Raw genomic sequence first — 27,435 nt, 5'->3', positions numbered from 1 at the left:
TCCTCTCATAGGACCTGTACCTCTGGTCACAGTGGCATGTCAGTCAGTTCTCGGAAAGAGTGTGTGAGAAAAGACATACCTCCAGATGTAAGGGAATCTTACAGTATCTCTAAAGAGTATGTCCTCACAGTGGTAATGAAGCTATGTGGTTTCTCCACAAACTCTGACACAATAACAGATTAATTAATGAAAGAGTTTCCTTTCTAGAAAAAAAAGTCCACCATAACTGGAACATTAGAGGGTTTTTTTAAAAAATAAAATTGTGATAAAAGAAAATTAAGGCCCCTAATCCTGCAGTGAGCTCCATGAAGGCAAGTCTCTTTCAACCAGATGGAGGCCCATTGAGGTTAGTGAGGTTTCCCCTGCAGGGAATAGTTTGCAGGATCAGGACATAAATAATTTTGTATCTGACAAATCAATTAAAATAGATAAAATAATCTTATCAAGAAAAAGGAGACAAAGTGAGTAAATTGCTTACCAAAGAGTGTTCATTTTAGAATAGATTTTATAAAAGAAAAGCCCAATATTAGAAACATTGCTGGGAAATTTTAAACATATTATAAGACTATTACTCTCAACTAGTTCAAAAAGAAGTATTTAAAAAAAGTCTCTGGATAATATTAATTTACTTAAATTAGACCACCAATAACAAATTTGATCTTTTGAGGAAGTTGTCAATGAAATCTTTTTGCTTCCTTCTAATGCTGCCCTTAGACCAGAATTTTACAAAATAAGTAAAAAAAAACCACATTGTTCTGCTGCTGCAAATCTGTAATGTTCTGAGTTCAGAGTTACCGATGAAAATGATGATTAATACAATATTTCAATTAAAGGGAAAGTTAGGGAGAATTTTAACTTTGAGATCAAAATACTATCTAGTGTTCTGGCTTTAAGGTTGGAGGATCTCCTTCCTAATTAAATACACAGAGACTAGGTTTGTTTTGTCAAAATATGACACTCCTTTGACACTGTTAGAGTCCTAAATGTCCTGCACATCGCCAGGTAAATAACAAAGCTCTTCAATGAGACTATTCATATGCTTAACACTTTACTGGACTGAAGTCTGACCCCAACATAATTTTGTCACTTGACACAGAGAAAGTCTTTGACTCAGTTGAGTGGAACTATTAGTTTGAGGTGATGCAATGAACAGGAATAAATGATGATTTCTTAAACTAAACTGACCCTGTACAGTCCTCCTACTGCTTCCTTGATAATGAATGGCAGGCGAACAAAGAGTTTCAGTGTAATTAGGTGGAAGGCAAAGATACCCTTTCTTCTTATTTGATCTTTCTCTTGAAATCATTTCTCTTGAAATCATTGTATGTATGATTAGGGTAAAAGCGCAGTAAATTTAGACAAGACCTAAGATACTAATAGATCCCAATTTTACTGTGATTTAAATCAAAGGAAATTTTATCATTGACTTCAGTGGGAGCAAGATCAAGCCGTAAATAAATAGGCAAAGCCATTCAGGCACAAGAGGAAGGTTATATCTTCCAGTGTTGCAGTAGAAGCATAACAACATTTCTTACTATGGAAGGCTTTCTAGAAGAAGTGGGCTTTTTGGAGAGATTTCAATTAAGAGATGATTGCCCTTTGTTCCAGGACTGCAAAAATACAGCATAGTCTTTTATTCTTCTTGCGACCATGCAAATATTGGGTGACTACCCAAGTATTGTTCTCTTTGTTATGTTGTGTTTACTGGTAGCTAGTTTTTCTTTTTTGTTTAGTTAGTTAACATTGCTTCATTTTCCACTTAACATACAAAGAGCAAGGACAAGGATGTGGATTTGAAAACTTCGTACATTATAAATAGTTTTTTTGTTTGGGGTTTTTTTTGGACAAAGCAATAAAAATAGTTTCAACAAAACAAAATACTGGCTTTGCAGGATATTCAAATTCAGCTATTTGAAGCCCTTTCCAATTTATAATTCAGCATTAGCAGTGAATAGATCCAAAACAGTGATTATGTCTTAAAATTTATATATTTCATTCTTTATAGATTACGGACCTACACTGATGAAAGGGATAGTAGCATTTATTTCTGTTAAAGCCCACCTGAGGAATATGCTGTCAATTGTGGATATGTATTGCCACTGTGTATTCTGTTTATTAGCATCTGGACTTCTGGTGGACTCATCAGCATATTTGGGTCCCTTCAGGAAGTAGAAATTCTGGGCCAGAACCTGGGGTCCAACTGATCTGTATGGAGTGCTGGGACGTTTGTTTTGGTATGCATGCACATGTGGCAGCGCTTTGACAAATGTGTTGTAAAAAACTCACCTTAACACTCCTCTGATCCTGCTGTTTCTCTGCACAGGGTCTACACTGAAAAGTTACACTGGCGTAACTATCTCTCTGAGGGTGTGAAAAATCCACACTCCTGAGAGATGTAGTTAAACCAACCAGACAGTGCTAGGTCTCAGAGCGTGAACAATCTGAACCTTATTCAGTAGTTTACTATAAAAAAAGTGCTGGGGAGTGAGGGGGAGTGAATTACTATTGAATCTCCACTGTAAGTTTTCATATTTGTAGTTTAAAGGTGGATTATCCTGAACAGGTATAAAGGTCTGTGACAGAATGTATCCCTGTGTTCACACCCTACACACTATTGTAATAATTTTTGTACAAGGCATGTCTTGTAAGGTATTATTTGAAAACTCATAATTTGCTGGTCAATATTGTCTGAATAAAATAGATGTGGTAACATTATATGTGAAGTTATAAGATTTCACTGTATGATGTTATTAACACATGCTACACAAACAGAGGTTGGCAAACAGGTCTGTCCTAAACAAAGGAATGTGTGTTCTGCTTAATTTGCATTTAATCAGTAAACAGAGAGTCATCAAGCAGGAAGAGGAGACAAAGAAAGTTCAAACAGGTGAGAAAAAAGCAGCCAGGAACATCCTTCCCCACAGACTTTTTGTCCCCTGACAGAAATATTTTTCAAGAGGAGGACTGAAATGATAAAAAGGAGGGACAGACACCCCAAGGTACACCCCACTTCTCGGCCAATCAATTCACTGCACCTGAAGAGACAACGTAAGCAATCTTTGGATTGGGATAGGGGTCCTGACCTAGGACATTTGGTCAGTAAGACTGCTGAAAGCATGTGGTAAGAAAACTTTGCTTTGAATTGAATATATGTTGTTAAGTTAGGCACACATTGCATTTTCTCTTTATTTTTCTTGTAACCATTTTTGACTTTTATACCTCATAAATTATGCTCACTTAAAATCTCTCTTTGTAATTAACTTGTTTTACTGTTTTATCTAATCCAGTGTGTTTAAATTGAATTGTCTGGGAAACTCCATTTGGAGTGGCAAGTTATGTGCATATTATTTCTATTAAAGAAATAATAGATTTAATATAGCTTGTATTGTCCAGGAGAGGCCTGGGCGGTACAGGACATATATTTCTGGAGGGAAATCGAAGACTGGGGATATTGCTGAGGTCATCCTGCAATATAACCAAGGCTGGCGAGAGCCAAAGTACAACCCAAATGTGGCTGGCAGACTGCAGTTGCACCCAGCCACTCAGGGTGAGACTTGCATGCTGGGAAAGCTGTTTGTGAGCAGCTCAGGTGGGAACTCCTTCAGCAAGGTATTATAAGGCACCCAAGCTTGCAGGGAAAGGGTGACAGCAGCTCATTAGTCTAGATAGTACCCTAGATTAGTCTAGATCCTGTACCTTGGTATGTCACAAGATCCTTCCTTTGACTCCCCATACAGGTGACTCGTATTACTGGGGCTGGAAAGATGGAGGCCCCACTATATGAGGAATAGACAAATGGAGGCAAACTGCCAATAGAATATTATATGTTAACTCTTTCTGAAAAGTCTGATGCTTTGTAACACCAAACAGATATACTAGGGGAGCAGAGAGAAAAAATAATGTGTTTATTATATCACTGTTCCCTATCTACAGAACTGGCCAAAGCTGAGCTCCCCACTTCCAACTCACAAAAAGAAAAATCAGTACCCTGAATTTCAAGTTCTGAAAAAGGAAGTTTCCTGTTAATGTTTTCCACTAAGTTCGTTTTAAAAGTTTCTATTCTGGGCTAGTTCTATGAGACCAGTGGCTTTGGTATTAAATATTTCACTGTGCTGGATGGAAACAAAGTGACATATTTTGCTTTGTAGGACTGTTTGTATAGTTTGGGATTTAGTTGTTTATGTGTGCTGGTTTTGGTTGTGCTTTAGGTGGAAATTTGCTGGAAAAGAAAAATGGCAGCATGATAACTTTCAAGTTTCACACACAAATTATTGTAAAGTTAAAGTCAGAAGTTGTACACAGTCCTAACAGACACTCACAACTCTCTCTCTCACACACACACACACACACATCACACATGATTTATTCCTTAAGAAGTAGGAAGGTAGGGATACCTTCCCCCTTCAAGGGGAAAACCATGTGAGACGCTTGTCTTTCTAGTGACTTTTAACCAGAGCCAGTGCTAGCCCATTGGGGGCCTTAAGCCGGAATATTTTGGGGCTTCCCCATACTAAAACAGGCAAGTTTTTACAATAAAAATGAATAGGGGGCACCCTGGAGCTGCACGGGGCCCTAAGCAATTGCTTAGTCTGCTTATTCCTAGCTCTGGCTCTGCTTTTAACCCTCTGCCAACAACTTAACAGGGATACAACCTCATTTCTACCAGATAAACCAAGTGCAGCAAAACTGCAAAGCACCAGCAACATTTATGGAATCAGACAAAATTGTGACAAAGTGAAGTAAACAAACTATTTTTGTTTAGATTTTACTTATTTATAATAAAAAAAAAAATCACAATCCAGTGACGCAATGTTGTGTACATCAGGAAGTCAAAGTCATGTTTACAACATTGACAGATGATTCCAATTATCCAAATAACTAACGTGTGACGTTGTCTTCATCAAATTAATTCTCATGCATTTGGGAAATGTCAGTTCTGTTTGTAATAATATAGAATCTGAAAGTCACTGGATGTTCTATAGAAAATATTCATTTTAGTCTATGGTTACCAGCACTTCTAATTGGCAATAATAAAAACCATTTATTTAGAACAGAATCTGCTCCGTCATCTCATTTAGTAGTAAACCAATGGGATTACTCATGAGCAAGATACTGCACAAAGACTCTAGTCCAGAAAGGTGCTCCACAAAGGCAGGCTGAAGTCAGTGGAGCTCTTCACAATACAGGAGTCCAGCCTGTCCTAACAACATAATTAAAATTGGCAGAATCAGGCCCTTAAGAGGTCTGGCAGAGGGGTGGCATAGAGTCAATACACCAGGCCTACAACAACCAGAATTCACCTATGTAAAATTCCCAAGAATCTGGCTAAACCAGCTCTCTATCTGCTTTGTACCTCAACAGCAGCACAAAGGAGTTGGAACAGAACCAGAATTGGGACCATTAGGCATATGGAGCTATTAAATGGAAGCCCATACCTTATATCGCTCTGTATATAGTAGATAGTCATAAAAATTAATTACAAATTACCTCATTAACTTGCTTTTTGTCCAAATGGAAAACTTGACCAGAACTTGTTGAGGCAATTTCTTCGTAGACCTTGTAACCAATATGTGACCTATCATCACAGTCTCCAGTCAACACAAATACAACCTGGGGTTTAAAAAAGAAAAACACACAAAGGAAATGAAAATATAGTCAGTCAGCATCTATGGCAAACCTCAATGGGAAAAATCTTACTCTCAAACGTAACAGCAAAGTATGCCAGAAAAATTGAAAGGTTCTCCCTGCTCTGTGCGATGGACACCCATTTCACTTTTGATTAATCTACTCTGAGTTCTGTACAAATGAGATGTACACCCCAAAAAAGGCAGGCAGGGGATTTGGAGCACAGCTGGATTCTGTACCTACTCCAAACATAATACTCTAAATGATTTCAATGTGATTTTTTTCAACTGGCGTTCCATATGGAAGGCGAAGCCCATCAGGATTGAGTGATGGAAAGTGACTGATTGACTGAAGAAAACAGACATACAGAAATCATGTCAAGAGGGGATGAAATAATAAATCTTATATCAGCACTTTTTATTCCCAGAGTAATCAGTATTATAACTCTCAGACGAATCCACAGACACCAATGCAACTGCCAAGAGGGCCAAGAAGACAAATATTGGCAGTAGAATATCTTATAGTATTTAACTAATAACCTTAATTAATGTCCCTTTAATTTCAATTTTTATTAATCAGATCAATTTAATTTACAACAAAATAAACACTAGTTGCTAGAATGGCAACAGTATGACCTCTTTTACAGCGAGATATCACAAATATCTTGGAAAGGAGTTTTTCTGGACAATGCTGCTATTGCATTGGTAGTAAATGGGTAAATAAACAGGAATGGTAAAATATGAATCTTCTCCTTACCTGTGACTGCTTCTGCTGAATGAGCTGCAGTACTTCATGTGTCAGCCTATAATCTTTGGATCGTGCATCAGTAAATACATAGATGAAAGAACCAGGAAGAGAAATTTCTAGAGCAATTTTGATTGCACCAATGCTCATCTCTGGACAGTCACCACCACCCTATTCACAATTAGAGAAAGAAAGAAATTAAAAACAATCACAAGAAAGGAAAATGGATGTTAGGTATAATAATTGGTTTCTTTTTCAGAAAGATCAAGGCAGATTTCTTTTCCAGCTTCTAGCATTTTATCCTTTTTTTTAATTCACAGCATTGCATGGTTTCTGAAAAATACTTATTTTATTTAAAAAAAAAAAGGGCAAGCCAAGTTTTAAAATTTCCCATTGATGGTCAAGTTGTAAAAAAAAATGCAATAAAGATACTAACAATCAAACAATGTCCACCTCTGCAAGAGCGTGTCTGAGCAGGGATGCTAGTAACAATGAGGAATGCATAACACACTGACTGATCTATTCCTTCCTACCCACCTACCCATACCCAGAATCTACCTGCCATTGTACACAATGGGCCATGTTCTGTTCTCAGTTACCCAGGCAAAAATCTGGTTTAGCTACATTGGTTAGATTTACACCTAGATAACTGAGAGTAGGAGAAATAGCTCAATTAGTTTATAGTTTGTTTTTATGTGTATGCGCCCGTGAAATCTCTGTCTCTTGCAGTTACAAGCCTACCTCACTGGTGACAATGTAATTGTTCCAGTGGCACATAGCACTACTGGGAGGTCATGGACATAAAGGGAGAAGTGATCTCTCAGGTAGCCAGGACAATCCTATGGAGGACTTTGAATATCAGAACAGCGAGACCTTGAACTGGACTCTGCACTGGGGAGCAGAGTGGATAAAAATCAATGATTTTTTAAAAAATATATATATAAAAAATCAGATTTTTTTTAATTTAAATTGGATTTTTTTGATAAAATGCTTTTTGAGGAAAAAACCTATCTAAAGATAGTTTTAATTAAGATACATTATAGCACAAAGATATCTCATCATAGAATAGGGATTATAAATTCTAATTCTATAGTATGAGACAATATATTCATGTAATGTTTAGGAAAAGTTTTGTAAATGAGTTCCAATAGTTCATGGATTAGGGACCCAATCTTATGGGGTTCCCCTGGCTTCTGTATAGATTATTTAGGTTAATCTTTCTATCTGCCCAATGGGACTCAGTGCTGAGTCTAGAAGATACCATCAGAGATGCTTAATTTTGCAGTTCTCAAATGTGGATTTGTGTCTCCAGAGGTAATGTGCTTGTTAACTGCAAAAATGTTTTAAAATAAATAAATAAATAATATATAGAGGTGAGAAATAACAGACCTCAACTCTATTGTTCCTCTGCAAATTTGTGTACACAGAGTCAATCCCTTACCTCTCTCTAAAAGTGCAAAATTTCAAAAAGTTCAATTAATAGAAGATTTTTTGGGGATGAAATAGATCTGGACAAGGAGAAGAAGTTTGGAGATAAATATGACAAGCAAGGGACATATGCTTTTTTGTTAAAATATTCTATGTTTGCTGTTGAAGAAAAAAATCCAGAATACATAACATTGTTGTTTTAGTTAAATAAAACAATTTAAATGTCTGTCTGGTGATGTTCTCCTCCTAATACAGCATGGCAAGAAAATCTTCCCAATATTAATGATTAACCTGTTGAATTGGAGATAGTTCACCTCCCAATGACTTCATAAATATCTGCTTCAATTACCTTTGATAAATGAAATAACCAATCATTCATTTTCTGATATAGCTGTAAAACTAATCTGATAAGTTTTCAAAATATATCACTTTTTAAAAATGTATAGTGCAGGGGTCGGCAACCTTTCAGAAGTGGTGTGCCAAGTCTCCATTTATTCACTCTAATTTAAGGTTTCACATGCCGGTAATACAGTTTAACGTTTTTAGAAGATCTCTTTCTTTAAGTCTATAATATGTAACTAAACTATTGTTGTATGTAAAGTCAATAAGGTTTTTAAAATGTTTAAGAAGCTTCATTTAAAATTAAATTAAAATGCAGAGCCCCCTGGACCGGTGGCCAGGGCCCAGGCAGTGTGAGTGCCTGTCAGGGTTCCCTCCCCACTCTGAACTTTAGGGTACAGATGTGGGGACCCGCATGAAAGACCCCCTAAGCTTATTTCAACCAGCTTAGGTTAAAACTTCCCCAAGGCACAAATTCTCCCTTGTACCTTGGATTAGGTAAATGCTGCCACCACCAAGCGATTCAAACAAAGAATCATAAAGGACCACTTGGAGTCCTAGTTCCCCAAAATATCCCCCCAAGCCCTACACCCCCTTTCCTGGGGAGGCTTGAGAATAAACAAGATGAGCACACACCAGACTTGGGTTTTTAGAATACTAAAAAACCCAATCAGATTCTTTAAAAAAACAGAATTTTATTAGAAAGAAAAAAAAGGTAAAAGGAGTACCTCTGTAAGACTAGAATGGAAGATAATCTCACAGGCAATTAGATTAAAAACACAGAGGATTTTCCACTAGGCAAAACCTTAAAGTTACAAAAAGAAAAAAACAGGAATACACATTCCCTCCCACCACAGAGAAATTCACAAGCCAAAACAAAAGATAATCTAACACATTTTCTTGCTAAATACTTACTAACTCTATAGGAGTTGGATTGCTTGCTTCCTTGATCTGTCTCTGGCCGTCCCGTCCCCCCCCCTGATTTGAAAGTATCTTGTCCCCTTATTGGTCCTTTTGGTCAGGTGCCAGTCAGGTTACTTGAACTTCTTAACCCTTTACAGGTAAGAGGATTTTGTGCCTCTGGCCAGGAGGGATTTTATAGTACTGTATACAGAAAGGTGGTTACCCTTCCCTTTATATTTATAACAGTGCCACTGAAAATCAGCTTGTGTGCCGCCTTCGGCACGCATGCCATAGGTTGCCTACCCCTGGTATAGTGTGTACCTTCTAAAAATGAAACCTACATCTATCTCTGAGTTGTGAAGAATATGTATTAAGGTTATAACAACCAACAAGAATGCACTTTTATGTAGAAAACTATGATTAAATCAAGTCTTCCTGACTAGTGATGTAAATCATGATTAATCAAATCCACCCTGCTGGGGGAGAACCAGTATATGGAGCTTAGGCCAGGGGTTACAGGGGATGTGTTCATAGTAACTGCATTCCTAAGCGGGCGGCTTCAGAATTTATACTAGTTGGAAGTTGTTGAGATTTTTTGGGGTGGGGAGGAGGGGTGTTTAATCAAAATATTGTTAAGTATTGCAAAGTTTAGCATTATCTAATTTAATTTCTCCGCTTAATTTAAAATTTATGGAAAAATAACGCTTAAACAAAAGTTCATATTTCTTGCATAAATATAATGTTTGCCTGTAGAAGACAGAACTTTCAAAGCATCTGAACTATGCATCACATCCCTGCAAGAGATGAGAATGACAAAAAACCTCACCACTTTTGGAAGTAAATGCAAAACTTAGGGCTTGTCTGCACTTGAAACGTTACAGTGGGAGGGGTTCTCCTGTCAGCATAGTTACTCCACTTCCACAAGAGGTCAATGGAAAAATTCTTCAATTGACCAAGTACTGTCTACACCAGGGGTTAGGTCTGCCTAACTATGTGACTCAGGGGGTTGGATTTTTCACACCGCAGGGAGATGTAGCTATGCCGATGTAAATTTTCAGTGTAGACCAACCCCTATTTCTTCTACTTAGCTTTCCCATAGTAAATTCCTCACACACATACACACACACACCCCAACACACAAAAACAAATTTATGTGATTAAACTACCTCTCCAGGTTGAGAAAAAAGAAAAATATAATGTTATTGTTTTTTCTATACTTTGGAGGCAGTCCAATATCACAATGAAGGAGAGATTAATAAGACTGGGACTTTTCAGCTTGGAAAAGAGATGACTAAGGGGGAATATGATTGAGGTCTATAAAATTATGACTGGTGTGGAGAAAGTTGTGATGGGTTCGGTCACAGAGACCTCCTTGGTACTGTTATCTGATGTGCTGAAATTACCTCTGAGCCTGTGTAGCGGGGTGGTTACCTGCTCCCGCCCTTCGGGCTTAAAACAACCCAGGAGAGGGCTCTGGCTGGGGCAAGAAGCCTGGGCTGATTAGGGAAGTTAGGCTCAGCTGTGGCCAAGCCCCAATCAGGCCCAGCTGGCCCCTATAAGAGGCAGTGAGCCAGGAGCCCAGTCAGTCTCTCTTTCTATCTTTAGAGGGAGAAGGGCTTTGCTGCTAGGGAACATACCTGGGTACCTAAGGTGGAGCAGGGCTGGGGGAAGGCAAGAGGAGCTGGGGAGCTCTGGTCTGGAAACCCCACAGGCTGCAGGCCTAGGGTATGGCCAGCTGGGTACTGGGGTTGCAAAGGGGCAGCCTACTGGTAGGCAGAGGCAGCAGGTCCAAACCCCTTTGCCTGTGATGAGTGGCTGATACACTGAAGTCTGCCCCAGTGAACAGGGGCTAAGTGATGACTGGCAGTAGCCAAAACTGAGGCGAAGTGGGGATAGTGGGTGGGGGTTCCCCTGGGAGGGGGAGACCCTGAGACTGAGGGGTTCTGCGAAGGCAGCAGAAACCCAGTAAAGGGGCACCGGGTCCTGGGAGAGACACGGGGGCCAGCAGCGGTAAGGTGGATCACCGGCCTGCAGAGGGCGCTCCGGAGCTGGGACGAGCTAATTCCCACAGACGACCAGCCAAAGGCGCCACCGGGTGAGTCCGCGCACTGCTACAGCCCATTTTCCCTGTCAGCGTGGGACTCCAGAACCCTGCCTTGTTAAGCTAGTTATGCCAGCCTGCTGCAACACAGACCCAGGTCTGAAACACGCCCCCAAAGCTGCAGGCTTTAACTGAAATCCACTCAGCAGGTTACCTGTCTCCAGCACCCAGACACCCAGCTCCCAATGGGATCCAAACCCCAAATAAATCCATTTTACTCTGTATAAAGCTTATACAGGGTAAACTCATAAATTGTCTGCCCTCTGTAACACTGACAGAGAGATAGGCACAGTTGTTTGCTCCCCCAGGTATTAATCACTTACTCTGGGTTCAATAATAAACAAAAGAATAAAAATTAAGATTTAAGTGGTTCCAAGTAATAACAGACAGAACAAAGTAAGTCACCAAGTAAAATAAAGCAAAAATACGCAAATCTAGCCTAATACATTAAGAAACTGAATACAGGTAAATCTTGCCCTCAGAGATGTTCCAATAAGCTTCTTTCACAGATTAGACTCCTTCTTAGTCTGGGCCCAATCCTTTCCCCGGTACAGTTCTTGTTAGTTCCAGCTCAGGTGGTAAGTAGGTGGTTTCTTATGACTGCAGCCCCCTTTGTTCTGTTCCACCCCCTTTTATAGCTTTGGCACGAGGCAGGAATCTTTTGTCTCTCTGGGTCCCCACCCTTCCTTCTAAATGGAAAAGCACCGGGTTTAAGATGGATTCCAGTATCAGGTGACATGATCACATGTCACTGTAAGACCTCATTCTCCATTCTTTCAGGGCTGGCCTGAATGTACCCAGGAAGGTTTGCAAGTAAATACAGCCATTCACAACCAATTTTTCTAGTTAATGGGAGCCATCAAGATTCCAAGCCACCATTAATGGCCCACACTTTGCATAGTTATAATAGGACTTCAGAGTAATACTTCATATTTCTAGCTTCAGATACAAGAATGATACATTCATACAAATAGGATGAACACACTCGGTAGATTATAAGCTTTGTAATGATACCTTACAAGAGACCTTTTGCATAAAGCATATTCCAGTTACATTATATTTACACTCATAAGCATATTTTCATAAATATATGGAGTGAAACATCACAAAAGTAAATAAGGAAGTGCTATTTATTCCTTCTAATAACACAAGAACTAGGGGGTCACCAAATGAAACAAACAGGTTTAAAACAAACAAAAGGAAATATTTCTTCACACAATGCACAGTCAACCTGTGGAACTCTTTGCCAGAGAACGTTGTGAAGGCCAAGACTATAACAGGGTTCAAAAAAGAACTTGATAAATTCATGGAGGATAGGTCCATCAATGGCTATTAGCCAGGATGGGCAGTGATGGTGTCCATAGCCTCTGTTTGCCAAAGGCTGCTAATGAGCGACAGGGAATGGATCACTTGATGATTACCTGTTTTGTTCATTCCTTCTGGGGCACCTGGCTTTGGCCACTGTTGGAAGACAGGATACTGGGCTAGATGGACCTTTAATCTGACCCAGCATGGCCATTCTTATGTCATATATATATATAGATAGATAGACAGACAAAATATGATGCTTCTAAAAATCTTCCAGATCTCAGTGAGGTTGCATCTTTGAATGGTAAGCAATGGAATGTTAATCTGTTAGGCTTTGTCTACACTACTACTTTTGTCAGTAAAACTTTGGTCTGTCAGGGGGTTGAAAAAACACACACCCCTGACTGACATAAGTTTCAGCAGCAAAAGTGCTGGTGTGGACAGCGCTATGTCGGCAGGAGAGGCTCTCCTGCCGACATAGCTATTGCTGCTCATTGGGGGTGGTTTAATTATGCCGGCAGGAGAGCTCTCTCTTGCCAGCAAAGAGTGGCTACATGGTAGACATTATAGCAGCACAGCTGTAGCTGTACAGCTGAGCCACTGTAAGGTCCGTAGTGTAGACATAGCCTTAGTAACTATAAAGGTTGTAATCTCAAAGAATTGTTTACATATATGCTCCCAAAGTAGGAATACTTTATCATCTTCTAATGTAAAGAGTATCTGTTCTTTAAATGTAATTCTAATTATAAAGCCCTCCAAAATGTCCCTTCTGACTTTTATGGGAAAAGCAAGCAATAAAGCAGACAGCCAAAACACTGGGAAAAATAAGTCTCAAAAAACCCTTTTTGATTTTAATGTGTCAGAAATTCACAATGTTTTTGTATCCAAGAGGATAGCTCAGTATATCCCAATTAATTTTAACTGTTGTTATTAAGAGTCCTCTTCAACAAATGACTCCTCTGCTTTGTGTGTTACATGTGGCGACAAAGGCTAGACAATGGTTACTTCCTACAGTCCTCTTCCATTAAGGAAAACCTCTCGCTAGTCACACTTAAAATCTCTCAGAGTATTGTTACACACCAACGAAGTGTTCTATTATGCTAATGTTTATTTTCCATATAAATAGTAAAACTACTTTGTTAATCACTATACACAGCGTTCCCAGTACAGCAGGAAACAGAAAACACAAAGGGCTGCCTTTTCAAAAGGTAGATCACAATACCAAAAAAAGTGATGGAGGAGAGCAGCTTTACATATCAAACTTTTCCTAATGAAAAATTCCTTTAGAATTTTTTTTTCCAAATTGTAATTAAAAATGCTTATAGTTACGTCCTGAAATTCCCTGGAAAACTAGTGTTAGGTTCAGTCTAGTTTGGATAAGCACCCAGGAGCTCCAATTAAATATCTGAATTTATCTGAACTAGCCACATTTCTGAGGCCTAAATTTAGCCTTGGTTTAACTCAACTGACTTCAAATATAGTTGCATCCACTTATACTATGGCTGAATTTGGCCCTTAATGTGCAAAATCTGACTGGAAACATCGTTAGAAAAGACTCTTCTCATTAAAACAATGATAATTTTTCTATTGGGCTCTGTAGCGGGGCGGCCTGGCTTCCAGGCGCCCCAGGAAGCGATGAGCCAGAAAAGCTGCCAGAGTGGGCGGAGCCACCGCGGCCTGTCCCCGCCCCCCGGAAGTCAAGGGGCGGGACAGGAAGTATAAAGGCCAGGCCCCAGCGCTCAGTAGCTGGCCGGCAGCGGGAGAGGACAGACGCTGGTGCCCGAGCTCCCGCGGATCTGAGCCTGCCGAGAGCCCGGTATCCCGAGGAGGACTGGCCGAGCCTGCCGAGAGCCCGGTACCCTGAGGAGGACTGGTCGAGCCTGCCGAGAACCCGGTACCCTGAGGAGGACTGGCCGAGCCTGCCGAGAGCCCGGTACCCTGAGGAGCGGTCTGAGCTTCCCCCCGCCGAGGGCCCAGAGGGAGCGACAGACCTACCTGGTGCTCGGGGCCCGGAGGAGCCCATGATCTGCGACCCAGCAGACGGAACTCAGGAGGAACAGGTACCCATGGAGGAGGAGATGGGAAGTGGCCCGGGGATAGCAGACCCCGAACCCATGTCAGTGTGTTGCGGTCAGGATCCCCACTGACCGCGCGGCAGACGGGCTGCTGCGGATAGGGCCCCGGGCTGGAACACAGTGGAGTGGGTGGGCCTGTGTTCCCCCCTGCCACCCCGCGCCGGGTGGCAGTCTCTCCTCCTCCTTGTCCAAGGGGCCTGGGCCCCTGACAGACTATCCGTTGGCTGCCCTGCCCTGACCTAGGGCCTGGGCTAACCCAAACTGACCCAGCCCCTGCTACAAGGCCTGGGCCACTGACTGACTATTGGTTTGCTGCCCCGCCCTGACCCAGGGCCGGAGCTGTTAATTGTGTGCTCAGCCCCTGCATCGGGGCCTGAGCTCAGAACTGTTAATTGTGTGCTCAGCCCCTGCATAAGGGCCTGAGCTCTGAACTGCCAATTGTGTGCTCAGTCCCTGCATCGGGGCCTGAGCTCAGAACTGTTAATTGTGTGCTCAGCCCCTGCATCGGGGCCTGAGCTCAGAACTGCTAATTGTGTGCTCAGCCCCTGCATCTGGGCCTGAGCTCAGAACTGCTAATTGTGTGCTCAGTCCCTGCATAAGGGCCTGAGCCCTGAACTATCAATTGTGTGCTCAGCCCCTACCCAAAGGTCGGGGCCCTAACTGTTATTCGCTTTGTAGCGGGGCGGCCTGGCTTTCAGGCGCCCCAGGAAGGGACAAGCCCCACCCCGGAACTACTACACGCTCTATTAAATTAAGGACAATCAGGGGCTCCTTCTATAACTATTAGCAGCTGAAAGCCTGTGCTGTCACACTGCTATAATTCAGAAAATCCTGTGTAAAAAAGCCAAAAATGGTTGAGATCTTAAAAACTGGATGGTAACAAACATGGGGTTCGTCCTGCTTTGAGTTGGGGTTGTTCCTCCTTTGAATAGCGGGTTGGACTAGATGACCTCTTGAGGTCTCTTCCAAACCTAATCTTCTATGAATCCCAGTGATGATTGAACCTGGTGATAGTCTAAACAAAAAGAGCTCGTCCTTTTTAGCTATTTCCATTGCTTCACACTGACTCAACAGACATTGTAGGCTTCAGAGTGATGTCTGAGGTTATCGTGTGTGGTAACTGTGTTATATGAGTGATTGCATTGATTTGTGTGTGGGTTGTGTTGTGCTGAGAAAGTTGTGTAGATTTGTGCGGGTGGTGAATGAGGGGTGTGTGCTACTTTGAGGGGCTATTTGTGCTTGGGGTTATTGTGTTTGCTGGTTGTGTTTTTGTGTGGATGGCTGCATTGATTTGTGTCTGAGGGGATTGTGCTGGGAGATTTGTGATTTGCGTTGAGGGATCAAATCCTGGCCCTACTGAAATCACTGGAAGTTTTGTCATTGACTTCAGTGGGACCAGGATTTCATCCCTGGTTTCAGCTCCAACTGCTATAGTAGCAAGAACCCACCTTTTAAGAGAGTATGTAAGAGAAGCTGGGAAATTTCCTTTTCGAAATATGCAAAGTCAGGGGCTTTTCCCCCAAGGTTTGTTGATTTAAGCAAATTATACCCTTTTTTACATACTCAGCTCTAGGGTGACCAGACAGCAAGTGTGAAAAATTGGGATGGGGGTGGGGGGGTAATAGGAGCTTATATAAGAAAGACCCAAAAATTGGGACTGTCCCTATAAAATTGGGACATCTGGTCACCCTACTCAGCTCATCCTTTTAGGATGCACGTTCCCTTCCATACAACTGGAAAGGAATCTCTCTGGAGAATTTCATCTTTTGGAATATTCTTTTGAACAGATCACTGATTTAGCAGAACTTCAATGAGAATGCCACAAAATACAGTTCCCCCTTTTAAATTTCATGTAGATTTGAGAAACACACTGCATACATGAAGAAAGAATAGGGTCACTGTATAATTAGGGGAAAAGAGAGTAAAGTGTTTTTTTTTTTCCATATCCTGCCATCATTCAGTGCACAAAATTCTCATTTAAGTCAATGGGTGCATTGCATTAAAACTAAAAAAGATGATGGTAATACATAGTCCTCTCACCCTTACTCTCGAGATAAGGCTCACTGAAATCAGTGGGACTAAATAATAACAGTAAAGGCTGAAGGATTAGGCTTGTATTGGAAGCGCCCCCTCTAGCGATTTGTTTAGTCTCTGCTTTTGTTTTGTGGACAGATTGATTTTGTTATCCACAAATGACCCCATTAGATGGATGTCAAGTTTAGCCTTGATGTTCTCCAATGAAGACAAATTTCATAATCTCCCTTGGCAGCTCATTACACTGTCTAATTGTTCTGATAGTTACAAAGCTCTTCCTTAACATATTTAATATTTGGCATGAATTCAGTCCATTTTGATTCATAAGAATAACTGCTCCATGTCCTTTCCTTCTGCATTAATCTCTCTTGTTGCAATGTAAAGATGATCTGCTTCTCAAACTGTTTTTTTTTTTTTTCCAGTGCTTTCTTTCAATTCAATTTCCTGTGTCTCTTAAATGCTTTACTTGGAAACACACAAATGGCAAATGGTTGGAAAATGCTTCATTGTTCTGGGAAAAACCCAGGAGTTTTAATCAAAATATTACACAGTTCCAATTACTTTTTAAAATTTAAATTTCTGGTCTTTCAAATATTATAGTTCATTCAAATGGATGCATTTTGTGTACTGATATTAACTTATTTAAATGCCCACAGTTTGAATATGAAGTTATTAAAACAATATGCCATTGGCTAGAATTTAAAAAAAAATAAATCATAACCTAATAGAAGTTTATAGTAATTTTTAAACAAGTTGTTTGGAACTAAGACTTCGTGCTAAACATTTATTACAAGTTTCATCTAATCTGCAAATTATTTGCAAACATTAGCTTTTGGCTTCTTTTCATTTAGAAAACAGCAGTTTTTCAAGTTATTTTTCTCTATGCCAGTTATGAAAAACAAACTGAGGGTGGCAGCCATTTTTAAACTAGCTAATTTAAGACAAATGTCAAAACAGGGTTGTTGGGTTTTATTATTCAAAATATATTATTGTTTTCTCTGAATTTCTAGTTTAGAATTTTCTGCTACATTTTAAATTGTATTCATTGTGTTACACAAAAGAGCACCACCCATTTACAAGTAGCTTTTTATTAAAAGGATTCCTAATGCCAGTTTTCTAAGCCAGATCTGCTCTACCTCCCAGCTAGTCCCCTCATGGAGGTGGGTTTTTATAGCACTGGGAGGGCTATCTCCCAGCGCTGGTACCGCAACTATACAAGCCACGTTAAAGCGCTGCCATGGCAGCGCTTTAACGTTGCCAGTGAAGACATGCCCTAACTTAGGGATGGTCAACCTGAGCCTGAGAAGGAGCCAGAATTTACCAATTTACACTGCCAAAGAGCCACATTACTATGTCAGTAGCCCCGCATCAGCTCCCCCCAACTCCAACCTGCAGTGCCTCCCAGCCGCCCCACCAATCAGTGCCTCCCGCTCCCTCCCCACGCCTCCCGCCCACCACAATCAACTGTTATGCAGTGCACAGGAGGCTCTGGTGGGGAGGGGGGGAAGAGTGAGGGCATAGCAGGCTCGGGGGCAGGGGTGGAGTGGGGGCAGGCCTGGGGCAGAGCAGGGGGTTGAGCACTGAGCACTCCCTGGCACACTGGAAAGTTGGCATCTGTAGCTCTAGCCCCAGAGTCAGTGTCTATGCAAGGAGCCACATATTAACCTATGAAGACCGCATGCGGCTCCAGAGCCATAGGTTGGCCACCCCTGCCCTAACTGCAGCTCCACCCAAATCCTTCACCTAGGGGCCCAATTCTGATCTCATTTACAGCACCTTTAAAGCAATGTAATTCCAGTGACTGCATCAGTGTGAGATCCGAATCCGGCTCTAAGGCGATTCCCACTCTGAGCCATCTGACTGATTAGCACCGCTACTAACACAACCCAGGAGATTTGCATGACAACAGAGAGTGCTTCAAGAACTGCGTCAATCTGATGGAAAATTTACCTTTAATCAGCCTGTGTCAGGTGGTAACCTGGTGGATGATGTCACACAACCTTTCTTATATGTATATTAACTAAATTAGATATTTTGTAGAGCTGGTTGAAATGTTTCAAAATTGCAGACAAATTTTTCCCACACGAAGAAAAAAGACGGTTACTCACCTTTGTAACTGTTGTTCTTCAAGATATGTTGCTCATATCCATTCCAAATAGGTATGCGCGTGCCGTGTGCACGATCGTCGGAAGATTTTTACCCTAGTAACATTTGGTGGGTCGGCTGAGGCGCCCCCTAGAGTGGCGCCCTTATGGCACCGGACATATGCCCCTGCCGACCCAGTGCCCCCTCAGTTCCTTCTTGCCGGCTACTCTGATAGTGGGGAAGGAAGGCAGGTTTGGCATGGATATGAGCAACACATCTCGAAGAACAACAGTTACAAAGGTGAGTAACCGTCTTTTCTTCTTTGAGTGCTTGCTCATATCGATTCCAATTAGGTGACTCCCAAGCCTTACCTAGGCAGTGGGGTCGGAGTGAGATGTCACGAGTGAAGGACCGCTGAACCAAATGCCGCATCATCCCTGGACTGCTGCACTATGGCATAGTGGGAGGCGAAAGTGTGCACGGATGACCAAGTCGCTGCCCTACAGATCTCCTGTATGGGCACATGAGCCAGAAAGGCAGAGGACGAAGCTTGAGCCCGAGTAGAATGGGCAGTGAGGCGGGTAGTTGGGACACCAGCCAAGTCATAGCACGCACAGATGCATGATGTAATCCAAGACGAGATTTGCTGTGAGGAGACCGGGCGGCCCTTCATCCGGTCTGCCATCGCTGCGAACAGCTGGGACGTCTTCCTAAAAGGTTTTGTTCGTTCGATGTAAAAGGCAAGAGCCCTACGAACATCTAGGGAATGTAGCTGTTGCTCTCATCGCAAAGCGTGCGGCTTCGGAAAAAAGACCGGGAGGAAGATGTCTTGGTTGACATGGAAGGCAGACACCACCTTAGACAGGAAGGCGGGGTGTGGTCGCAGCTGTACCTTGTCCTTATGGAACACCATATACGATGGGTCCAATGTGAGGGCCCGAAGTTCCGACACTCGTCTAGCCGATGTGATAGCGATGAGGAAAACTGTTTTCCAGGAAAGGTACAGAAGCAAGCAGGTGGCCATCGGCTCGAAGGGGGCACCCATGAGTCTAGATAGGACCAGATTGAGGTCCCACATGGGGGCCGGATGACGAGTTTGCAGGTACAGATGTTCCAAACCCTTGAGGAACCTGCTGACCATGGGATTGGAGAAAACCGAGCACCTGTTTTCGCCAGGGTAGAAGGCTGAAATCGCTGCTATGTGTACTCTGATGGATGAGACATCTAGGCCTTGCTTTTTCAGGGACCAGAGATACTCTAGGATGTTAGGTACTGGCACCTCCAGAGGGACAGTATTGCTCAAGGCACACCAGCAGGAGAAGCGCTTCCATTTTGGCCATTCTATGTGAACCTAGTGGAGGGCTTTCTGCTACCCAAGAGTACTTGCTGCACTGAACTGGAGCAACGCAGCTCAGATTGAGTTAGCCATGCTGCATCCATGCTGTGAGATGGAGGGACTGCAGGTCCGGATGATATAACCTGCCGTGTTCCTGAGTGATCAGATCCGGCCACAATGGTAGAGGAATTGGTTTGGTCACTGATAGATCGAGGAGTGTGGTGTACCAATGCTGTCTGGGCCACGCCGGAGCAATCAAGATTAAGCGGGCCTTGTCTCTGCGTAATTTGAGAAGGACCTTGTGGACCAACGGAAATGGAGGAAAGGCATAGAGCAGGTGGTCTTTCCACGGTATCAGGAAGGCATCCGACAGGGAGCCTGGGGAGCGTCCCTAGAGAGAGCAGAACACCTGGCACTTCCGATTCTCGCGAGAGGCGAAAAGGTTTGTGGGGAAATCCCCACTTCCGGAAAACGGAATGGATAACGTCCGGACGTATCGACCATTCGTGAGCCAGGAAGGACCTGCTGAGGTGATCTGCCAAGGTGTTCTGGACTCCTGGGAGAAACGATGCCACCAGGTCGATTGAGTGGGCTATGCAAAATTCCCAGAGGTGTATGGCTTCCTGACAGAGGAGGGACGACCGCGCTCCACCTTGCTTGTTGATGTAAAACATGGCTGTTGTGATGTCAGTGAAGATTGTGACACAACGGCCCTGAAGGTGTTCGCGGAATACCTGACACGCCAGGCGTACTACTCTCAGTTCCCTTACTTTGATGTGCAGGGTTATTTCTTGTGCGGACCAAAGAACTTGTGTGCGAAGGTCCGCGAGGTGAGCGCCCCAGCCCAGAGATGACGCGTTGTGGTCAGGACTAGAGAGGGCTGTGGGGCATGGAATGGCATCCCCCCGCAAACAAAGCTGGGGTTTAGCCACCAACCCAGAGAGGATAAGACCTCCGTTGGCACCGTGAGTACTGTGTCCAAACTGTCCCGGCCTGGACGGTACCCTGACAAGAGCCAGGTCTGAAGTGGACGGAGGCGTAGTCTGGCATGTCTGGTCATGAAGGTGCACGAGGCCATGTGGCCCAGAAGACTGAGGCACGTGCGTGCTGTCGAGGTCGGGAAGTTTTGGAGGCCGTGAATAATGGGTATCATGGACTGGAAGTGGGCCTGTGGTAGGCATGCCCTGGCGAGATTTGAGTCCAGGATCACCCCAATGAAGTCTATTCTTTGGGTTGGCTCCAAAGTGGACTTTTCGATGTTGAGCAGCAGGCCCAGTTGCCTGAACAAGCTCATGATGAGCCGACCATGAGACCGCACCTGTAGCTCAGAACGACCCCAAATGAGCCAGTCGTTGAGGTACGGGAACACTTGGATCCGATGTCAGCGGAGCGAGGCCGCTACGACAGCCATACACTTTGTGAAGACCCTTGGTGCTGTGGACAGGCCGAAGGGAAGGACGGTAAATTGGAAATGCTGCTGGTTGACCACAAAGCGAAGGAATCGCCTGTGCGGCAGGTAAATTGCTATGTGGAAGTACGTGTCTTTCATGTCGAGGGTGGTGTACCAGTCTCCAGGATCCAGGGAAGGGATAATGGTCCCCAGGGAAATCATGCGGAACTTCAACTTTACCATGAATTTGTTGAGTCCGCGCAGGTTCAGGATGGGCCGTAGTCCCCTCTTTGCCTTGCGAATTAGAAAGTAATGGGAGTAAAACCCCTGCCCCTCAAATCCTTTGGGATCTCTTCCACTGCTCCGATAGACAGGAGTGCCTGTACCTCCTATAAGAGGAGTTGCTCGTGAGAGTGGTCCGTGAAGAGGGATGGGGAGGGAGGGTGGGAAGGGGGGGGGTGAAACAAACTGAAGATGGTAATCCAGTGTCCACCATGCGTAGGGCCCAGCGATCTGACGTTATGCAGGACCACGCAGGAAGGAAATAGGAGAGGCAGTTGAAGAAAGGCGGGAAAGGATCCTGCAAGGAGACTGGTGCTCCGTCCTCGGGCGCACCTTCAAAAGTTTTGCTTGGGCCCCGCCGCTGGTTTTGCGGGGCCCTGATTCTTGCCTGATTGAGGACCAGATTGTCTCCTCCTATTACCACGACCACGCCTTCTAGCGAAGTCTTGCCGCGGTCGAGAGTTAGGGTAGGTGTGCTGCGGTTGGGGCTGGAAGGGCCTACGTTGCGTCACTGGGGTATGCATGCCCAATGAGCGCATGATGGCCTGGTTGTCCTTCAGACTCTGAAGTCTGGGATCAGTTTTGTCTGAGAATAGCCCCTGGCCATCAAAGGACAGGTCTTGAATAGTCTGCTGCAGCTCTGGTGGAAGACCGGACACCTGTAGCCATGAAATGCGGCGCATAGCCACGCCCGAGGCTAGAGTCCTAGCCGCCGAGTCCACCACGTCTAAAGACGCCTGCAGGGATGTCCTCGCCACTTTCTTGCCCTCTTCTAGCAAGGCCCCAAACTCCTCCCTGGACTCCTGGGGAACCAACTCCTTGAACTTCCCCATCGAGTTCCAGGCGTTATAATTATAATGGCTCAGGAGGGCCTGCTGGTTAGCTACCCTGAGCTGTAGTCCACCCATTGAATAAATCTTGCGCCCGAATAAATCCAGGCACCTAGTGTCCTTGGACTTAGGGGCAGGTGCTTGCTGGCCATGTCTCTCCCTCTCGTTCACAGACTGTACAATGAGAGAGCAAGGTTGGGGGTGAACATACAAATATTCATAGTCCTTAGAGGGCACCATGTATTTCCTCTCCACCCCTCTGGCCGTGGGAGGAATAGATGCTGGGGACTGCCAGATCGTATTGGCATTAGCCTGGATGGTCCGAATGAAAGGTATGGCTACACGTGTGGGGGCATCGGCCGATAAAATGTCCACCACTGGATCCTCAACTTCCATCACCTCCTCCACTTGGAGATTCATGTTCTGTGTCACCCTACGTAGCAATTCCTGGTGTGCACAAAGATCAATAGACAGTGAGCCAGAGGAAGACATGCCTGCCATGGCCTCGTCAGGCGAGGATGAGGAGGACACCCCCGGGACTAGCGGATCCTGGGGAAGGTCTGGTTGAGGAGGGTCCGGTTGCCCTAGGTCCACCATGCTAGGGGCATGGGCCTGATCTGATGGCAGGGCAGTCGCCTCCGAGGCTATCGGGGGAGGGCGGCTCACAGTGGCCTCAGGCATCCAAGGCTCCGAATGGGCAGAGCAAGAAGCGCCTGAGGGGACACCTTGGGCTTGGTGGTATGCCCAAGGAGTCCAGAAGGAACATTGTGGGGGTCCCTGGTCAGGATCCTGTCCTTCATCTTGCCCCTGGCTAGCACCATCCGCGTCTTGGCCCTGGACGTGGTAGCCACTCCCCGCTTGGGACGACATCGAATTTGATCGTGAAGACCAAAGCGGTGCCGAACACACATGCTGCGTTGCACCGTCCCGCTCTGTCGCTCCGTGCCTGGGAGCTGGAGACCGGTGTCAGGGTCTCAAGTGGTATCGCGATCGGGACCGATAGTCATAACGGTGCCGGGAGGCCGATCTAGATCTCGACGAGGACCTACGGCCCAAGTGGTGCCAGGATCGGCTGCAAGACGATCGGTGCCAGGAACGGTGCCGGGAGCTGGATCAATACTGATCATACCGGGAGGGAGACCTTCGTGAAGCAGAGCGGCGCCGCAAGTATGACCGGCGCTGAGATGGGGATCGGTGCCGGGACTAAGAGTGGTGCCGAGACTGGAACCATCGGCGGGATCGGGACCGCAACCTGGACCGGGGCCGAGATCGGTGCCGAGCTGTCTCGCTCTGCGATGGAGGTTGCATGAAGGTTGGCTTCCCTATGGATGGAACAGTCCGCACCGGCGGTGCGGGAGGGTGAGACGGTCCAGGCTCAGTCAGTGCAATCAGGTCGTGAGCGGTGGAGAAGGTCTCCGGAGTGCACGGCAGGCCGAGCTCAACCACGGTGTGCACCGGGGAGCTTGTATGCACCGGACTCAACGGCACTTGCGGCACCGGAATTAACGGTGCTGGAGTTGGAGCCTTTATGGGGCAGTCAGGCACGGGCTGTTGCTCCAATGGGGGCACAGGCCGCACCTGCAACTGCACAGGAGCAGCAGGTGATTTGTGCTGCTTCTTGGGCCGCGGAGACAGCGAGCGATGTCGCGTCTGTACCGGTGCCGGAGATGTCCAGGGGCGAAAGTCTTTGCTGGTGCAGGGTTGTTCTGGTGCCGGAGGCACAATTCAGACCGACGGCACCTGGTCTGAGCGCGGTGCTGAGGGCACCGGGCTAAGTGCCGCTTCCATTAGGAGCTGTTTTAAACGGAAGTCCCGCTCCTTTTTTGTCCGAGGCTTGAAAGCCTTACAAATGCGGTACTTATCTGGTTGATGGGATTCCCCCAGGCACTTCAAGCAGGAGTCATGGGTGTCTCCCGTAGGCACTGGCTTGAGACAGGCCGAGCAAGGCTTGAAACCAGGAGACCTAGGCATGGGCTCTGATACCGGGGAGGAGGGAAGGGGATAAACCCTGATTCCTCCAAGTACTAGCTACACTATCTACAAAACTTACTATTAACTACCCTATAACTGTTAAAACCACACTAAACAACTATCTACAGTACAACGAGTAAAGAGCTAGGGAGGTGGAGATCAGCTATGCCGCGCTCCACAGTTCCAACAACCATCCGGGCGGTAAGAAGGAACTGAGGGGGTGCTGGGTCGGCAGGGGCATATATCCGGTGCCATAAGGGCGCCACTCCAGGGGGCGCCTCAGCCGACCCATCGAGTGTTGCTAGGGTAAAAATCTTCCGACGATTGTGCATGCGAATCGATATGAGGAAGCACTCGAAGAAGAAATTGAAAAATTTCAACAAATTATTTGCAGTTTTTCACCCAGCTGACAGAATCAGAAAAAAAAAAAAATACAAAATAATTCTCAGAATTTTCCAACTTGTTCTAGTATTTTGTATTGTTGAACAAAATCAGTAAATTTAGTCACCCTGTTGTAGAACAAGTCACATGGGTGTCAACGATGCATTCAGGGCAGCTAGCATAATAGGGCCTGACTAGGGCCTCTAGTAGAAACAAGTGAGAAAGAAGGCTAAGGAAATAAGGACCATAACAAGTACCATATACAGAACAGGTAAGTGACTCACCTGAACATAAAGTTCCCGGAGTTCATATTGAAATTTCTTGGAATCTGTGGTAATTGTCACTGGGCCAATTTCTGGGATGAAAAGAAAAAAATGAAAATTGTGTAATGAGATTGCAGTAAAATCCCAAAGACTATTAAATTACAATTCCCCTGAGAGTCAATAATTTCAGTCATACGATCTGGTATTTTTAAAAGTTTTTTTTTTTTTTTAAATAAAGAAAAGCAATAACATTGTTTTTAATGATAAAAGAGCAGAATACTATTTCAAGGCACTGGCCTGTATTGGGCATCATCTCTCCCATCCCCAGCATGCAAGGGGAACATATGCACTACACCACACCTTTTGACAGTGAAGCATGCTCCCCTTTCTGCAGCCAGCCAGCTCCATGTAAAGCAAAATACTGCAGCTTTCAATTACTAATTTTTGACACAAAACCCTTTGCATATTAGCACTTGGAAAAGTATAGCCATTTATATGACCATGTTAAAGGAGAGTTGAGGGGTTAATGCAACAGAGGGCTGCTGACTTACAGAGAAGGTGGGTCTGGTTTTAAGTCTACCAGTCTTGAATAATTAAAAACAACTCTGATAATTTTGTACAAATATTATTCTTAGTTCCATGTGTCTTAAACACATACATATACACTGGTCTGTCTGTATGTGTCTGTGTCTCTCACATGCATGCACTGCTGTTTTCTTTTGCCCCGTATTTTTATTACTCCTGGTGATTGGGAAGGGGAAAAAAAATAGTGGTTGCACCAGAAATTAATACGAGTTTGTTCCAGATGTAATTGTATGTCTGAGTGTGAGAAACTGAAGTCCTTTAGTCACAGAACAGATCAGCAAGCTTCTCCCACCAATGTTACACAAATGTGCCTCAAGACCCAGGCCAGGCCTGAAGGGCATCTCCCCTCTAGAAGGGAGAACATAGTTCAGCCTCCATGCCTGTTCACTCCCTGGTCTCTCAGATCAAGGCTGCCAGCAAAAGCACAAATTAGAAATCAATTCCAATTCTGGGTTTTGTGGTGTAGGCATGTGTCCACTGACAACCAACCTGAGATCATCAAATTCAACTCAACTGGCCATCAAACCACCAGGAAGTAACTTTCAGTAATCACAGGGCTCTATTCATAATGGCAACATAGAGGTGGAAGTTTAAATATCACATTAACACACACATACCCCAAGCCATCCATTCCCTCCTGATGTCTTCCAAATCATCATCCAGTGTGCTTATGACAAAAGTTCCCCAAGTGGCCACATTTATTTCCCATACTCACTATAAATTAGAGCTTTTCTAAATGGGGAGATAAAATAGCTATTTCTGATTCCCAATTAACTCCATAAATGGATGCTCTTAATCTGGAATAAAAGCATCCATGCATGAAGTTAATCAGGAATAGTTAATCCACTTTAAATCCACACCCTTCCTTATTCCAGATTACCTTTCATGTGTGGACAAGCCTTAAGTGAGTATTTAATATCCATGTAATCTTGATATTTTTTCCTTTCCAACCATCCAGACAAAGCTTCACTTGATAGCACTTTCAGCAGCAACCATGGCTGCAGTCTAGCATGATCACACAAAAGGGTTTATTTTGGGGCTGTGTTTATGAATGCCTGGCGCTGTGTAGTTTTCACTTGATTTACAAAGGTCACCAGAGAGATCACAGAAAATATTTCCTAGTGTTATGAATTTATAGATGCCTTAAGACTTTTATTATGGCTTTGATTTGAACCATTTATCCATAAATGCTGTTTGTTAAACTATTTAACACGTTATAATTTCATTTAAAAAATCTGTCCATTTTAAGAACACTGTGTTCTTCTTTGAATAATTTTGTTTCCCCATTTCCCCTTTCCCATCCTAATCCTGCCTCACATTCACTCAGCAACTCATTTCTTCTTCTTCCGCTCAGGCTTTTTTAAAAGCATATGCCTGCAAGAAGTTGTCTCCAAACAGCTTAGGTTGAGGTCTATCCACTGACAACCATTGTTCTTAAAATAGGCTGTGTGTGTGTGTGTGTGTGTGTGTGTACACACACACACACACAAAACCACCAGCTCATTTATTTCTTCATCCACTCTAGGAACTAGACTTTTAAATCCCAGAGCAGTAAATGCTTTTGAAAATATTTTCTCTGCTTATCAAAGAGAGATCCAGAAACCCACTATTGGAGACATGGAGCCAGATCCTCAGATGATTTAAATCAGCATAGCCAATTTAAACCAAGTGAAGATCTTGCCCAGTTTTAAACAGGGTGGGAACCCTGTCTTTGAAAGTGAACACCAAAAAAAGACAAATATCTGTACAATTAGT

General features: G+C 44.0%; 1 protein-coding gene across 1 annotated transcript in view; it reads right to left on the bottom strand.

The window, feature by feature from the left end:
- Window positions 1-27,435, bottom strand: part of HMCN1 (hemicentin 1) — a 338,886-nt gene that overhangs the window by 264,981 nt on the left and 46,470 nt on the right. Inside the window, exons 2-4 of the mRNA XM_054038112.1 lie at window positions 25,117-25,187; window positions 6,382-6,540; window positions 5,488-5,610 (exon numbers count right to left, since the gene is read on the bottom strand). Of these exons, the coding sequence (XP_053894087.1) occupies window positions 5,488-5,610; window positions 6,382-6,540; window positions 25,117-25,187 (353 nt within the window). The remainder of the gene's footprint in view (window positions 1-5,487; window positions 5,611-6,381; window positions 6,541-25,116; window positions 25,188-27,435) is intronic.

Source organism: Malaclemys terrapin, chromosome 8, assembly GCF_027887155.1.
Source record: "Malaclemys terrapin pileata isolate rMalTer1 chromosome 8, rMalTer1.hap1, whole genome shotgun sequence".
Lineage (NCBI taxonomy): Eukaryota > Metazoa > Chordata > Testudines > Emydidae > Malaclemys > Malaclemys terrapin.
This window is presented reverse-complemented; position numbering and strand designations above follow the sequence as displayed.